At 40.7% G+C, this 17899-nt stretch overlaps 1 protein-coding gene across 1 annotated transcript; it reads left to right on the forward strand.

Annotated features, from left to right (window-relative positions):
- Window positions 1–4044: 4044 nt before the first annotated feature.
- Window positions 4045–16771, forward strand: LOC102906942 (guanylate-binding protein 7). The gene is made up of 11 exons (XM_006986127.4): window positions 4045–4181; window positions 6182–6377; window positions 8046–8173; window positions 9773–9882; window positions 10077–10273; window positions 11824–12069; window positions 13052–13332; window positions 14143–14355; window positions 15683–15785; window positions 16096–16289; window positions 16524–16771. The coding sequence occupies exons 2-11, from the start codon at window positions 6188–6190 to the stop codon at window positions 16758–16760; spliced, it is 1899 nt and encodes a 632-aa protein (XP_006986189.1). The 5' UTR covers window positions 4045–4181; window positions 6182–6187; the 3' UTR covers window positions 16761–16771.
- Window positions 16772–17899: the final 1128 nt, after the last annotated feature.

Consider the following 17899-nt stretch of genomic DNA (forward strand, 5'->3'; position numbering starts at 1 on the left):
GAGCCTAAGAATGACTCATGGATCTTCACCCTTGCTGTGCTCTGGGCAGTACTTGTCTACACCAGTGTGAGCATCATCAACCTCTAGGCCCCAAGATCAAACTGCCATGTTTCATTGAACTTTGGGTAATGGAAACTGCTACTTTTTTCTTTATTGTAACTTAGTTGTTCAGTTAAAGGTGATAGTAGACAAAAGCTAGTACTACCAATGAAGTTTAGAGTTTGGTTTGTAAATATATAATATGGGGCATTTATCTGTAACCCATCTATGTAATTGAACTAGAGATAACAGAAGCCAAAGCCTCTTTGATCTGAAATGAGAGAGAGAGAGAGAGAGAGAGAGAAGAAGAAGAAGAAGGAGGAGGAGGAGGAGGAGGAGGAGGAGGAGGAGGAGGAGGAAGGAAGGAAGGAAGGAAGGAAGGAAGGAAGGAAGGAGAAGGAGGAGGAGGAGGAGGAGAAGGAGGAGAAGATGGAAGAAGGAGAAGGAGAAGGAGAAGGAGAAGGAGAAGAGACTCAAATGTGCCTGCATGTTTCTTTCCAGATCTTGTTTGATCTAATCAGGATTCCATTCTGTAGCTGGAAACAGAAAAATGATCCATTCGTGAAGATGACAACCTAGAGAAGATCTTGAATTGATCCCAGGTATCAGAGCAAGACCTGGGAAGGGAAAGCCTCAGGAGAAGGCAGGATCTTCTAAGCCCTATTGTTTTTCATTGCCACCAACTTTTGAGAGTGATTGAGGCCCATGGTGACTGGTGGTTGGTTCCTGTGGGTTGTTATTACTTGAAAGATTCTAGTGGTTGGAGTTTCAAATCATCTAAGAAATTTATGTCCCAATATTGGACTAGTCATGCTAATACAGCTAGTCCTGAAATGAAAGTGGGTTGAATGTTTCAATGTCATAATTTCCCAAGGCTTACAAAGTCATGCTCTTTGTTGCATGTTTTGACCTGTCTTTACTAGTAAACGTAGCTCATCAGACTGGAAGCTGCTGCAAATACAAAATCACACTGAGATCAAATGATACTTAAATTATTTCATGCAATATGTTTTACTAGTAGTGAACTGTTTCATATTTCAAACAAATGAAATCCAGATACTAAATGATCCAGAAAAAAAAGTAGACATAGCTTTTCAGTAAAACCATTAAATCCTTCTTTTTATTTCTTCATATTATCATTTTCATTCTCTAGCCTTATTTATGGAGTTATTTTAATATTGTGAGACTAACATATATTATTTACCAACATATATAACTGATGGCATCTAGAGGGGATATCTACTTCATTTACTCATTCTCTCATCCATTATGTGAATAAATGTGTATTTGAACATAGGATATATCATAGAGCCATATAGTAGGGTTTCGATATGTCTGATAAATGTGCTTTGGAGATGTGAAAAAAAAATCCCCAAGTTTCTGAGGTTAATTTAAAGGAAGTGGGAGGAGATGCTTATGGGCAGTTTTTGTTTATATTTAGAATCTACTTCTATGCTGACGTCAATATTTTTTGTTTTTATCCTGACATTTTTCCCTTTTAAAATCCTGTCCATATTTCCCATATTGCTTTATTTAAAGTCTCCTTTTCATTCCTGGTACTGCAATAATAATCAGATGCACTTATGAGATTTAAAAATATTTTATTTATCAACCATCCAACAAATATTTAACAAATACTCAGGGGCAGACACCACCCAATGGCTGAGTAAAGCAGGCAGAAAACCATTGGCAGAGTCAGTAATACAATTCAATGTGTGATGTAGCGATTCAAACCACAGGGAAAGGTGGAGAATTTTCTAGGAAGGGAGACAGGGCCATTGAGTTGAAGGGACAATACTTGTGCTAAGGGCTAAAGGTTAGACAAGCAGCCAGGCAGAAGAAAAATAATGTGCAGATATATAAAAACAGTAAGTTAAGTGCTCAGGGAACTGCACAGCCATCTGGTTGTCTGGAACCTGGTGTGAGTTGTGAATGTGTCATTGGGGCAGGAAGAGTCTAAGGCACTGAGAGGAAAGCTACTGTGGGGAGTTTTCATGTCTCACAAGAGTCTGGACTTTAGTTCATCCATGGCCAGAAAGAAAATGCGAGGTATTTCAAGAAAGGATGCGAACTTTACTGGGTCCAGTGTATGACTATATAGAACCATGATACATTCAGAAAGAGGCTGACATCATGCCTGCTGCTCCTTGTGCTTCCTTGGGCAATAGTGTTGCTCTGGAAATTCTGGGACAGTAAGGCAGTGATGTGAAAATCCATTCTTTAGTTAGCACTTTCACTGATGAACACAAGCCACACAAGGTGATGGGCAGAGCTCATCTCTTAGAAGGTTGGATGGGAAGAATTTCCTATAGCTAAAGGCATTTCTCTCTTTCTGTGGAATGCATGCTCTACTGAGTCTGAAAACTAACAAGTGTAGCTGTGGTCAGATGTCAGCTGAGAAGGGCCTTTCCCACCACATTGCAAAATCAGCTCTTGATGGCTCAGGAGAAAATATCCCAGGCAGTCTGTTGTCTTCTGTCTCCACGGCCTCTGCATAGCACCAAATGAGTCATGAAGGAGACACTGACAGAAACTGCAAACAACAGAAGCGAAGCAGGAGTTGGCTGTGGGCACCAAAAGGAGGAAGCAGCAAGGTAAGTATTGACCAAAGGAAGGAGGAAAAAGAGGGGCAAGGAAAACCACCCAAGAGCAGGAGAGGATGCTGGAACACACATGGCTCACTGAAGTCTGAGATCAGTCTGGATTCTGCTGAAGTCCTTGAACTCACTTGATTACAGTACTTCCCACTTGCCGGGTCATTCTTTTCTGGTGATTTCAGGAAGATCTCAGTGTGCTCCAATTGAACAGGGTCTTAGTCTCGTATTTCTGCAGTTTCTGCCGTCTTGCTACAGTGATCAAGTCAATCTGAAATAGATCCATTTGGTCTTGAAAAAAAGCATCATAAAAATAGCTTTTTAAAGAAAGCTGTAAAACTTGTATTTTTTTTTTCCTCAGATTTGCCTAATTCACCCTGTCTTACTGCAAACAAATGCATTCATATCCTAGTGTTGAGTCTAACAACTAGTATTCTACAGAGTTCCATTTTCCATTATTCAATGGGCTAAGTTTACTTCAGTTAACTAACAGATGAGAATCAAACCCACATTCCCAACTGCAGGGTCACCTTAAGATATACGAAGGGACGGTTCTCAGGCCTGCCCTAGCCCCATGTCCTACCTAGCTCAGTAAGGACGCCCAGGGAACCCTAGGGAGGCGTCAAACACAGGCACTTTACTCTTCTGGTCTGGAGATATATGCTCTTCAACCCAACATGAGGTTACATCCGAATCACAAAATCACCCTAAAATGAAATGCATCAAGACATGTAACCAACCAAAGATTACAGCTCACTCTGTTGTGTGTTAGCAGGCATCTGGGCAATGTGACCTAAGACAAAGCTTACTTAATGTTTTCAAAACATCTTTTGTAATTGCTTTGTTTTTGCCTTTACAAACCTCCTTGTGGAAGGAGGCATAGGGAAGCCGATCTTCAGCGGGGACTGTAGAAAAGAGGGAAGCCAGTGTTCTCACGTGCTGCTGCACAGCGAGGTAATGGTGACAACGCGGTACACATCTCAAAAAGGAATGTTAACTGCTCAAAGAGATCACTACGTTAACTCAATCTAAACCATACATCGTATGATGTATACAGTTTGTATGAATGCGTGGAAACATCCATCACTCCATTAATATCTACAGTATTAATATCACGTATGGGCTGAAAAATTTTAAGTTAAAAAAAATTCCATTTGCATCAACTTCTTTGAATAAGCTAATAGCTCACTGTGGCAGGAGCTGGCATATTCCTGTTGTAACACTCTGTTATTGCCCAGTAAAAGTCAGTGTTTAGAGAATCCGCAAATGGTTTTCATTTTTGTCTGACTATCTGGCAGGAAACTTTGAACTTGGCTCTCACAGATTCTGTTTTTGTTTCCTGGAAACTGTGCAAATCTAGAAAGCAAGCAATAACAAGTCAATTTAGTTTCAATTTCAGTTCTTCATCACCACAAGAGGATGGGTGCAATATCCTGTTTGGCTCTAATTTTTTTTTAAGAATAGATCTTGAGGGAGGAACCAGGCGCAGCAGCAAACCTAAAGGTTCTGAGTCAGGGTAAGCAGAGAATCATCCGGCGGCGCAGTCAGGTGAGTTCCCTGCGACTCGGTATTCAATGTACATATTCCCAAGGGGCTGCCTGCAAAGTTCCGAGGTCCCAGGGTGCAAACTCGACGCAGAGTGCAAGGTGACACTGGAGGGTGGGCGAAGGTGATGAGAGGCGCTCCACGCTGCTTGGCGCGGGAGACACAGTGGATCAGCCATAGCCAGGCATGTGGGGGAGGGATGCACGGTTCCAAAGGGAATATCAGACCGAGCTGCGGGCTGCTGCGAGCTGCGCAATCCTGCGCAGGTCTACCGCGGGGCTCCCACCATAGGGGGGCGAATTCCCTTCTATTACCGAGAGACTTAACACTAGGCTCCAGGCAGGGCTTCTTCCTCACCCACCGCAATGCTTAGTTGCACCCTCCCTGAGTGCCGCCTGAAATTGAAGAAACAGAAAATAGAGCCATGTCATGTCATGTCAAACAGACTGAATCCCCAACGCGGGTTTGGTGCATCTCTGTGATGCCAGCTGCACTTTTGCGCCCTGTGGTGTGGAATCAGTCACACTCTTCACAGTCAAAGGTTAAAAACAGCAGTAAAATTCGACCCCCTTGTCTTGTTTCAACGGTGTCATCCATCCAAGAACAGTTTCAGACAGCTTTGGGGACTTGTGAAAAATCTAGGGCTGAAGCGTTTTTAACTGTCTTCTGTGTGGCTCAAGGTACTTTTGGAAACGGTGGACGATTTACATGATCCAATCGGAGCTATGTAGTTCTACTTATTTAGTGTGAATTTGAAGCTTGTATTTGGAATAGTAATTCAGTCCTGAATGAAAGTAGGGAGACACGTGATCATTGAAAGACCCAGACACAGTTCCCTCAGAAACCCAAAAGAGCTGAGGGAAGAGATATCTTAAAAGTGAGTCAGTTCACCCTTCCTGGAGAGGGTTAAGTCAGGTGTTTTCAAAAGAACAAAGTCAGGATGCCTGGTGGTATTTTTAACCATGAGATGCCCCTCTCCGGAGATAACATGACCAGACCCCAGAGATGAGTTGTAAAACTCCTGACAGGGCAAACAGATAAGCTAAAATAAGACAAAGGCCAGGCCCGGGAAAAACTGGGAACCCCCTCCCCCTCTAAGAAATTTTACCAGTTTTGCCTATAAAAACTAACTTCCCCAAGAAAGAGTAACTCCTCCCTGCCTCACTGCGCTGAGGCCAGTGAGTGCTTGAGATGAGTTCCATGTCTCGCAACTTGTAACAAAAATAAACCTTGCTTTTGCATTCTTGTATGCTAGTTCTTGGTGGTCTCTCTGGGGGTCACGATCTGGGCACAACACTCATCAATATTTTTCTAATATAGATCATTAAGGTAATGTTAAATTTAAGGTGAGCTGAAATTTCTCATTTGACATCTACTCTAAATTGATGTTAGGCAAAGAAATACTCTATAGTTTTTAAGTTGATACCCCAAGACAAACAGCACTCAGTCAAATTGTACTTTATATCGTAATGACATGTCACTAATCAATAGAGACATTTGGTACTTCTCGATTAAGAAATTTATTAGTTTAGAAATCTGAATTGGGGAAGTTGATTCTGACAGGGAAATTTTGGAGGTAGGCTTTATAAAAGGGAGATGAGAAGATTGGTGTTTCTTCCCTGCTCCACTGAGTAACTTGCAGGCTTTCTAAACATTCATTCAGCATGTCAACTTGCTTACCTGCTTGCCACACCTTGTGGTCTTGGAGTATAAAATATGAATGCAAGCTAGACTCCAGACAGAAGCCTTCAGGACCATTCTGGCTTTGGTTCACTGGTAAATGAATATGTCTCCTTTCTTCCACTCTCATTGGTTTTGGAATGCTTATTCCAGAGAGATTCCTGAGACATTGTTACCCAAACACAACCACAACAAAGATAAAATAACCCCAAAACCAAAACTTAAATTGATGCACACATTGTAGAAATACACGCTAATTGCCCTGGTACTAGAGGTGGCTTGGAGATCTCATACTCTACTGAGAAAGTTTTTTGGGTCTGCAGGTTAGCATGGCATCTGGTACCAGCATGGAGGCTCCCATCTGTCTAGTGGAAAATGAGAATGAAGAGCTGAAGGTGAATCCCAAAGCAGTAAAAATCCTTGAGGAGATTACTCAGCCTGTGGTGGTGGTGGCCATTGTGGGACTGTACCGTACAGGGAAGTCCTACCTGATGAACCGCTTGGCAGGACAGAACCACGGTGAGTGTTGTCCTCAACCAGAAGGACCAAGGCCATTTGCTTGGAATCATTGACAATGCACACTGATTGTTCTCAGATCAGTTACCACCATGTTCTCATTTCTCTCATCTTAGTTTTGCTATGGAGTCAATGCAAACGCGATTCACTGTATATTGTTTATTAAAATAATGGAGATGGGATGGTGGGAGGAAGCAAGAAAAGGAAGGGGGAAGGAAGGGTGGGTAATTAGGCTTTGAAAACTTTACTCTGTGAGGCAGGGAAAGAAAGGGAAGGAGGAGAGAGCAATAGAAGGAGAGAGGGAGGGAGAAAGAAAGGGAGGAAAAAGGAGAGGGGGAGGATTTGAGTTTATGTCATATCCTATTTGAGTTATCTTTTTAATTTTTCTGCCCTATTTTATCACATTTTAATAACTATATACGTGTTTCTCTCCTAAGCCTTTTCAAATATTTGAAATCTAACACACACACACGCAAAAAAAATTACATAAAACATAGTGTATCAGTGTATGGCATAATTAATAAAAATACTTATTTCTGCCGGGCGGTGGTGGCGCACGCCTTTAATCCCAGCACTCGGGAGGCAGAGCCAGGCGGATCTCTGTGAGTTCGAGGCCAGCCTGGTCTACCAAGTGAGTTCCAGGAAAGGCGCAAAGCTACACAGAGAAACCCTGTCTCGAAAAACCAAAAAAAAAAAAAAAAAAAAAAATACTTATTTCTTTACTGACCAGGTCAAAATATAAAACTTTGTTAGCATCCAAATACTTTATTCATATCATCTTATGCACTCCCAAAGTTCATCATTTTTCTTATTTTCATGAAACTTCCCCCACTGATTTACAAAAAACAGTTATAGAATCTAAACATGCATCTATAAAAATCAGTTCACTTTGGCCCACTTTTAAACTTCTTAATGAGTATACTTACACATATTTATATAAAGCATATATGTCTATTTTAATGTATTGGATACATGTGTTGGATGTATTCTGATGTCTCTAGTTTCTTTTGCTCACAAATTTATAAAATTCATCTAGTTTGTCATAAATATTATTAAATTACTTAAAAAGTTTCATAGTATGTCAATATGTGAAAATAACATTTGTTGTAGTGAACACTGATTTCTTTGCAGAACTAATTTTGGAGGACAAGGCTTTCCCACACAAGCTTGTCTTTATGTTGGAACATTTTTGCACAAACTTCTCTTAGTATAACATAAACAGAAGTGAATCTAGATTTCAGGAGGTTTGCATGCTCAGTGTTTCCTGATGACATGAAATTACTTTTCAAGTTTCATGTGTTGCTGTAGTTCACATGTTTATTAACAGCAGTAGAGAATTCTGCAACTTCTTTACAAAAGTTCCGTCTGATTTTAGTTTTTGCTAATGTGGTGAGTTTGGCTCTGTGCCAATAGCTTATAGACAAGGTGAGGCAGCTCTTAACATCTTGCAGTTTGCCTGTCTTATTTTGTAAAATGTATGCTTAAGTCTTTTAAAACCTAGTCATTCAATCTGCTCTGGTCCCTTTTCCTCCTCCTATAAAGAACATGCAGTGGCTATTTTCCTCCTAATATCTTGTATCTGAATCAGCTCAGTGCCATTGTGGGTAGAACCTGTGCCTCCTATATTCTAAGGATTCATGTATGTGCTCACTTTCTTATTCCCTGTTGCAGGCTTCAATCTGGGCTCTACAGTGAGGTCTGAGACTAAGGGCATCTGGATGTGGTGTGTGCCTCACCCCACCAAGCCACAATTCAAACTCGTGCTTCTGGATACAGAAGGTCTAGGTGATGTGGAAAAGGTAAGTCAGAGAGTTATGGGGGCTGGTCTTGATTCTGTGTGTACCATTTGATTGCAGTTTTAGTTCAACTTCTGTGCTGGTTGCAAGAATTGCAAACAAGTTATTGATGAGATTCTAAGCTGCTTTCCTTGGGGAATGTACTCTTTTGATAAACTCAAATACTTTGTTGTAATGGAGGATAGTCCTATCTTTGGTCTTCTTTGAGTAATAAAGTTCAGTAAATATGTATTGAGGAGCTGAATCCTAGGGTTTCATACTATACTGCAGTGCAAGGTACAGGCTCATTAGCCCAGGAGGAAGCAGATATACACTGTGAGATCAGTACAAGGTGCTGTAGGTCCATAGAAGTAGACAGCTAATGAAGTTATCTGATGGGATAATGCTTCCTGAAGGTGAGCTGTAACCTTTGAGGCCATTGAACTTTGAATCTAACTTGTAAGTAGTAGAAATAGCCTTGGGTGTCTATTACTGTGGATGTAGGGGTAAAGATTTCATTATGGGTTATAAAATTCTCAGTAACCAACCCCATATTAAACCAAGATGAATTCTTGTAGAAGCAAGTTGTTGTCTGACCTAAGCTTTGCTTCTATTGACCCAAATTCAGCATTTTTAGGAATGTCAAAATAGAGAATTGAAAAGAAGTCATCCCCAGAATATCAAAGATTTCCTGCCTGCTACATCAGGTCTAATAAGAACCAAGTCCATATGCTGCACATGCGCAATGGAGAGACAACATAGCATACCCTGATGATAGAAAACAACCCAGCGACTCTGGAGTTTGTAGGTTTGGGAAGCATCTAATTCTGTTTGCCTGACTTTCACACATCACATCTTACCTCAAAGCTTACTTCCAGTTTCAACTTCCAACTTCCAAATGGCCACTGCTTCAGCCAAACAAAGAGGTGTGCAAGGCACTTACATGACCTGTGTTTTATAATATTTTTTTTATTTACTGAGTATTTATATTCCCACATGTGTAATTTATTTAAATCTATAACTACATCTACTAGCAAGTATTTAAAGAGAAGCTGTTTTTCTACCATAGCCATCATATTCTAGTTACACAGTCACATTATTTTGAAGTTACATAGCCCTTCTTGCACTTATTAAAATTAATCATTTTTCTTCATATACTAGAATTCTATTCTACTTTTGGTACAGATGGATCATCATGGTTGTATTTCTATATTTACAGGTCTGCCTATCCCTATTGTCATATGAAAATTTGCATTCACACAGCTCAATGTAGTATCTGATATTTTTAGATGTTTTATGAATAGTTATTGAATTTGAGTGAACATTCTTGCCTCTAATATGACATAATTGATAACCTGTTAATTAAATGGCATGTCGATATATTGCATACACTGTGCTTAATCATTATAGCAAAAATTTTGCATAGTGTGACAGTGTCATTGATTTTGGTTATGGAAACTGGTAAGATCAGTTTCAATATTGAAAAGGAAATAAGACTTTTTTATTCTTCAAAACATTATTCTTCATTCTACTCTTCTGCTGTATATCTGCTTAAGCAGCAGATAAACAAGTGAAAGACTGGAGGTTAGATTCTGAAGTCTCTTGTCCCCATGTGACTTCCAGGGTGACTCTAAGAATGACTCTTGGATCTTTGCCCTGGCCGTGCTTCTGAGCAGCACCTTTGTCTACAACAGCATGAGCACCATCAACCACCAGGCCCTGGAGCAGCTGCAGTATCCTTCCCGGGACATAACTGTTGTGTTTCACTAATCTAAGGGTGACAACTGGGAATAGTGCTTGTGTGACTCAGTTCTTAGGACTTAGGAAAAGGGTATGTGGAACAAAAGAGGGTGCTTGTAAGATGGGTGTGTAGGAGAAACCTGGGGAAGGTAGAATGCCGCCTTTTATTCCTTACCTAAGATCCCAGCTATGTCACTGAACTGACAGAGCTGATCAGGGCAAAATCCAGGTCAGGGTCTGAAGAAATGGATGACTCCTGTGAGTTCGTGAGTTTCTTTCCAGACTTTGTCTGGGCTGTTCGGGATTTCGTTCTGGAGCTGAAGTTGGATGGACGCGTCATCACAGCAGATGAGTACCTGGAGAATGCCCTGAAGCTGATTCCAGGTATCAGAGCCTGGCTTGGGAGGGAAGGCTATAATTGTCTCATTCAGTATTTGGCATAAATGTTGATTTTACCCTAACTTGAACTCTAATTCAGTGATAAACTGATAACTAAAATGTGATTGGTGAACATTTTCCATGGTTATTAACCTGGAAAATTTTCACCTGCTGTAGTTTAAATGCAATGGAAACAATGAGGCATAAACATTGGACCAAATGATCTTAAATCAATTAATAGTGAAAATGTGATTTGGATGGTAATACATTCTTATATTTTTGGTTGTGAGCCTAGCCTTTAACGGCTGAGCCATCTCTCCAGCCCTGGATGGTAATACATTCTATAATGTCCATACCCGACACGTTTTGCTCCTTATAAAGGATTTCTGTTCTCTCTCTCTCTCTCTCTCTCTCTCTCTCTCTCTCTCTCTCTCTCTCTCCACACACACACACACATTATAGATTATATGTAGATATATATTTTAGTTTAACCTTAAAAATATATATCCTAACCATATATATACTATATATATACATATATACATATACATATACATATACATATACATATATATATATATAGAGAGAGAGAGTATACACAGAGCACATAAAATCACATGAAATGAAGTGATCTACCCCAAATTGTAATTCTTTTGTACAGTATATCTTGTTAGTATTTGGCTACTTAAGATTTTTCAGATAAAGTATATATTTTGAATAATTAAGAAAAAACATTGGTATTTTCTTTCAATAAGACTCAAATCTTTTGTGTTTCTTATAACGTCCTCCTCTTCTCTTGACAGCCTCACAGTTAATATATTTGGCATTACATATATATATATGAATATACAATATTTAGCCGTTGAGAGAGGTTTCATTGTAATTTTATTCATTCCTTCCTTTTTTCTCTCAACTTGCAGAGAATTACTCTAATTCTCAGTCAAGACTAACAGATTCTGATTTAGGAAAGAGAAGAGGTCCTTACATTATATGAAGTGAATATTACTCATCATAATTGTCAAGGCAAAGAATTTCTTAATGTATTTATGGTTATGTCTACAGGAAGCTGATATTTGTGTTTTTCTGTCCTGACCTGATATTATATGTCATCTTTCATTTTTCCAGGTTGCGTATTATTGTTTACTGCATCACTTTGGTTTAAGATCCAAATTTCATTTCTCACAAGGATATAGGAAAGTCAGAAAACTTCTTCTAACACCTTGGTTTCATTAGTTAATTGTCTAGTAAATGTTTATTAAATTCTTAATCCACTGGGGTCTGGAGCAAATGCTAGGAAGACCAAAGACTAGTTGCCCTGATCCCATGGATAACTGGTCCTTTTTATCTTCATAATTGCTTTATTGCCCTTCACTTTTCAGCATAAATGGATTTATCACTGTCTTAGATGCTCAAATGAAGAGCCATGTGGGTGGATTACAGGAGATTTAGGGATAGAAGAAGAGCTGTGATCCCAAGCTCTCTGGAAATGAAAACGCCAGGTTCTTAGCCTGAAGGCTGTCCTTTCAAAGAACAAATTTCTTTTATATATTTTACAGGCAGAGGCCTGAAAGCTCAACGTTCTAACATGCCTAGGGAATGCATCAGGCATTTCTTTCCAAAACGGAAGTGTTTTGTTTTTGATCGACCTACAAAAGAAACTGAACTCTTAGTCTGTGTTGAGGGAATACCAGAAAACCAGCTGGATCAAAATTTCCAATTGCAATCAAAAGCATTCTGCTCTCACATCTTCTCCAATGCAAAGGCCAAGACCTTGAAAGAGGGAATCATTGTCAATGGAAACCGTGAGTTACCTATGCCCTAGGGAATATCTCTCGACTTTGAAATTGTGTGTTGTAAAACATTAGTATCTCATATGAATATAGAGAAACAGCTGTTCATGCTACTTGGAAAATTTTGCCTTTCTTAAATATTACCTCTCTACATAGGCTTTATTAAAACCTAATACATCTTAAGAAATGACTAATGATCAAAGAAGCAAGACTGAGGTTAAAGAGGGAATACCTGTGTCTGAAGTAATGTGCAAGGACACAAGTGCTTGTCTGGTTAGAAAAGACAGTTCTAAAGTATGTGAGAGACCAAGGTTCCTAAAAGTTCATTAGAGTTTTGAGATAAAATTCACTGTGTTTGGACTCAGGAGATGGTTCAGTCAGTGAAGTGCTTAGCTTGCAAGCAAGAGTTCAATGCCCAGAATCCACCTGAAAGTGTTTACGGTGGTGGTGCACACCTGTAACTGGTGAAGTAGAGGCAGGCAGACATTGGGGCTTGCTGCCCAGACAGTCTGGCCTACTTCCAGCCAGTGAGAGACTTTGTCTCAGTGAAATATAAAATTAAAATGGGGCAACAATGGTTGTCATTTGGCTTCTACACACACACACACACACACACACACACACACACACACACACACACACACACAAATACATGCAACCATACACACACACAACTCCCAACACAAATTAACTATTGTTTTATGCACATGTCCTTCAATGAAATGGCTTTGTACGGTCACATGAAGCCCATACTCAAAAGAGCTGCTCCTCTCACATAATGTTCTGTTATTGTCTTGAAATTCTTGAATGCTTTTTTTTTTTTAAAAAAACATTATCACTTTCAGTTGAGGCAGGGTCCAACAAAATAGGCTTTCCTCTCATACATGAAATTTTATTGCCTAAGTAATTTAATACTTCATTGCTGATTCATGAATCATGTGAAATTAACAAAAGTTAGCTCGATATTTAACCTTAAATTCCCTGCCTTGGTCAGGACTGGCAACTCTGGTGACGACCTATGTGAATTCCATCAATAGTGGAGCAGTTCCTTGTTTGGAGAATGCAGTGACCACTCTGGCAGAGCGTGAGAACTCCATAGCTGTGCAGAGGGCGGTTGACCACTACAGTGAGCAGATGGCCCAGCGAGTGAGGCTCCCCACAGACACGCTCCAGGAGCTGCTGGATGTGCACACAGCCTGCGAGAAGGAAGCCATTGCTGTCTTCATGGAGCACTCCTTCAAGGATGATGATCAGAAATTCCAGAAGAACTTGGTGGTACTGTGTTTTGTCTTTTTTTTTTTTTTTGTTGTTGTTGTTATTGTTCTTGATACCCACATTTAGGAGTGTTGATTAATGGCTGCTATTTTGACCTTTTCATTTATCTGGATTCTTGTGAGTGAGAGGGTTCCACAGGATCAAAAGTGAGGGATTTGATTATTTTTTTCATCAGTGCACAAGAATGTTCAATGAATGTGTCAACACGGAAAAGCACATATGCATTAACTCAGTTTTGTAGATTATAAGCATAGTGCAGGGAGGCTGGAGTGCTCTGCTCAGGAGACTGAAGGAAGATGTAAACTGAGTTCAGTTCTCACCTGAAAGCATTGGAAAGCCTCATGAATCAAGCAGGAGAATCCCTTGGACTGTAATTTATAATTATTGTATGTCCACACACCCGTATTCTCCATGGAGGGGATGAAGGGCTCATGAACCTATACAAAGTTCCAGTCGCTGTGTGAGTTGTTCTTTTACAGATGCATTTTCCTCCATATTAATTCTTGGGGGAAATGCTCCTGCCAACCATGTCCCATTTTTCAGCTGGTGAATTGTTCGCTGTTTATCTCATTGCTGCTGGAAGAGCCAAAGGTCCTGCAGCTAGACTTTATTATTTCACAATGAGCCTGGCCACTGGAAGGGCATGGAATTACCATGGTTACTCATACAGTTGCTCAGACATGGTACTGAACAGAGTTTCCTGATTTATGGTGTAATTTCCCTATCCATGTCTATTATTTCCCCCAAGATCACAGCTGGATCCATTTTCTAACAGATTCCATTTCTTATATCTCTACAATCCCTTTGTAGACCACTATAGAGGAAAGGAAGGAAGCTTTCATGCAACAGAACGAAGCAGAATCTCTCAGTCTCTGCCAGGCTGAGCTGGAGAAGCTGGCAGAGCCCCTGAGGGAGAGCGTCTCACGTGGAGCTTTCTCTGTTCCTGGTGGCCACAGCCTCTACTTAGAAGCCAGGAAGAAGGTTGAGCAGGGCTATGAGCAAGTGCCCAGGAAGGGGGTGAAGGTAAGGAATGAGCAACAGGGAGGTGGGTCTCAGGGTTACCAGGAAGAATCCTTCCTCCTTAGAATTGAACTGTTCATGAGGAGATGGCTGAACATGTCTATCTGTGCATTTCCACCTTTTTTGTATCCAGAGTTATTATTTTTATGTATTTATTTAAAAATTTCATTGTATATATATATACCATTTTTATACAGTACATGGTATTGTTATATTAAGACATTTTCATACACACACACACATATATGATATGATGAGAATATCCCCCATATCTCTCTATCCTCTTTTTCAATGAAGTCATAAAATTAGTCTTTCCCTTATAATCCTCTAATCCTAACAAGAGTTTAGTAACTTTTTCCATTGATTAAGCAAGGCAATTTTTTTCTAAACTAAATAGTGAGATTTGGAGATCAAAGACATATTTGTCCATGAGATACTGATGCTCTTGCCTCACAGATAGTCAGTTGGATACATTGGAGTAAGAACTATCCTGGCACAAACAGAAAGCAGAAATAACGGTGCAATTACTATCATGGTGGTTGCGATAATAATGATGTTCACATAGCCAACACACTCTTTTTAGGTTTTATTTCCCTTTGTATTGTTTTGAAATGGATTCTTGGTATAACAAGGCCAGACTGTCACTGAACTTGCAATCCGGCAACCTTAGCTTCCCCAGTGCTGGGATTATAGACATGAGCCACCATGCCCAGATTTTAATACCTTCCGTTATATGACAGATACCACCAGTAACTTGAAAGTGCATGCCACTTTGGAAGCTACAATTCAATCTTCAGAATAAGGGTATAATAAGGTACTACTGTTGTGCACATTTAAGAGTTGTGAAATGGGATGACTGAGATGCTGATGCATGGTCAGGCCACAGAAGAACAGGTAGGGCAGCTCCGTGTATTTAGCAGCCATGCAAACTTCAGAAGACAGCGCAGTGAAGCTTCCTCTGAAGAAAGATGCAGAGCAAAGATGGATTATCAATGGGTGCCTACCCGGATAATAAAAGCACAGCAAGGATTCTAGCAGACAGGAAGTGTGTGAGTGTATTAAACAATGGAGAGGGCAGTTTTGAGGATCTGCAGTATCTACCTAGGTCTCCAGGGCCGTAACCTGGCCTGAGAAGTGGAACACTATCTGGAAGGAGAGACTTGGGAGAGGGCTGCCACATAAGGTTTTGAAAAATTACAGAAGAGATTTGAACTACTGCTGTGAAAAGGAAGGAAACAGGGGGTCTTAAGAAGGATGAGAAATTGTTCAGGACTTTAAGGGCAACAGTGTGTTTCTGTGACCTGAAAATTTTACTTTCTTGTTTCTCCAGGCAAAACATGTCCTTCAGAGCTTCCTACAGTCGCAGGTTACCATAGAGGACTCCATCTTGCAGTCAGACAAAGCCCTCACTGATGGACAGAAGGCCATGGAAGGTATATGGGAGGACTTGGCTCTCACAGGGATGGATAGGCTTCTGCTAAGCCTGCTGACTTACTGTCAGGAAGGTCTTCCTACATAGACTGCACACTCTGCTAATCCAAAATTAAGAGGGCGGGACGGTCCCACTCAGGCAGTGTTGCAAGTGCCTTCTAGCATCGTTCCAAAATACGCTCTGGAAATATGGGGAGTAGGATTCAGACTTCTCTCCTGCATCTCTCAAAATCAGCTATGTCCCTGAGCCCAGGAAAGGAGAGCTCTGTCCTGACTGCTGTGTTTTGCTTCTCTCAAACCCTCGTGGGACAGCTGAGCGGGCTCAGAAGGAGGCGGCGGAACAGGAGCAGGAGCTACTGAGACAGAAACAGGCAGAAATGCAACAAGTGATGGAAGCTCAAGAGAGAACCTACAAAGAAAACATGGCCCAGCTGCATGAGAAGATGGAGACTGAGAGGAAGAACCTTCTGAGAGAGCAAGAGGAGATGCTAGCACACAAGTTGAAGGTGAGACTCTGTGGGCCCCAGAACTGATCAGAGGGATAGTGTTCAGGTTCCTTGTCTGACATCCCAACTCTTGTGAATGGTGCTGAAGGAATCACAGGATACGGCTTGCTTGGGCCATTTCTCCTAATCCAGGAATCAGGCAAATTCCTCAGTGAACACGTTTTGGTAGAGTGCAAATGTCAAGCCCTGACCTTCAATACGCATGGTTTTCCAAGTGTATTTTTCTTTTTATAGATCCAAGAAGACATGCTTAAAGAGGGATTTAAAAGGGAATATGAAGCAATGGATTCAGAGATAAGCCAACTACAAAGGGAGATTCAAAAAAATAAGGGTCAGAATGACTCACTGGATGCTAAACTCCGTGAAGGGTTTGGAAATGTGTTACTTTCAGTATTGCCTGATGCTGGTAAGGTACTTAATCTAGGGATGAAAATGCTACAAAATAAAATGAAAAGGGCAATGATTCATTAGAAAACTATAAATATGGTATCTTTATTCCTGAGAATTATTTTTGAACTCTGTATCAATATTAACTTCATTTATTAAGTTTCAAACACCAAGAACATTGGTCACTCTCCACACTCTCTACACCAGTCCAGCCACAGACCCTTTGGTCTACAATGGTGTCCTGCCTGCAAAATATGCTGGTGCAATGTTGGCACAAAGTTTGTAGGAGTAACCAACCAATATCTGACTTGACTTAAGGTCCACTCCACAGCATGAAACCCAGATAACTGATACCGCTTGGGTGACTAAGAATCAGAGACTAGATAGCCCAGAGAACCTACAGTAAAACCAAGTATTACTATTCTATACCCTCCCAAAGGTAGCTATAAAATGACACCTAATGACATTCTGCTATACTCATAGATCAGTACCTTGCTCAGCCATCATCAGAGAAGCTTCCTCTTGCAGCAGATGGGAACAAATACAGAGACCCATTGCCAGAAATTATGCAGAGAGTGAGATCAGACTTTGGAACAGTTAGCCCTAAATGGGGTGTCTCCATCAAACCCATTTACTCAGGGCTCAGGAAAACTGTCAAAGACAAGGCAGAAAGAGTGTAAGAGTCAGAGGGGATGGAGGACATCAAGAAATCAAGGCCTCTTTGGGACTGGAGAGATGGCTCAAAGGTTGAGAGCACTGGCTGCTTTTCCAGAGCTGCTCTTCCAGAGGACCCTGGTTCAATTCCCAGGACCTACATGGCAGCTCTCAACTGTCTGTAACTCTGGTTCCATGGGATCAGACACACTCACATGGACATACATGCAAGCAAACACACCAATGCACATAAAAAATATTAAAAATTTTTAAAAAGAAAGAAAATAAGGCCCTCCAAATCAACAGAATCCATGCACATAGGAACTCATAGAGACTGAGGGGAGCATGCAGAGGGCCTGCACAGGTCTGCAACAGTTGGGATCCTAGAACGGAAAGAGAAGTGCAAACACGACCCCATCCCTAATCCAGAATCGACCTCCAATTGATAACCACTTACAAATGAAAATTTAGTTTTCTCCAAGGGAGTTTCATTGGGGAAACAAACTACTCCATCCTGTGGAGTGGACCTTAAGTCACTATCTGAGAGGGTGGATCTGGATGGCAGGCGA

This window comes from Peromyscus maniculatus, chromosome 6 (assembly GCF_049852395.1).
Source record: "Peromyscus maniculatus bairdii isolate BWxNUB_F1_BW_parent chromosome 6, HU_Pman_BW_mat_3.1, whole genome shotgun sequence".
In the NCBI taxonomy this organism is placed as follows: Eukaryota; Metazoa; Chordata; class Mammalia; order Rodentia; family Cricetidae; genus Peromyscus; species Peromyscus maniculatus.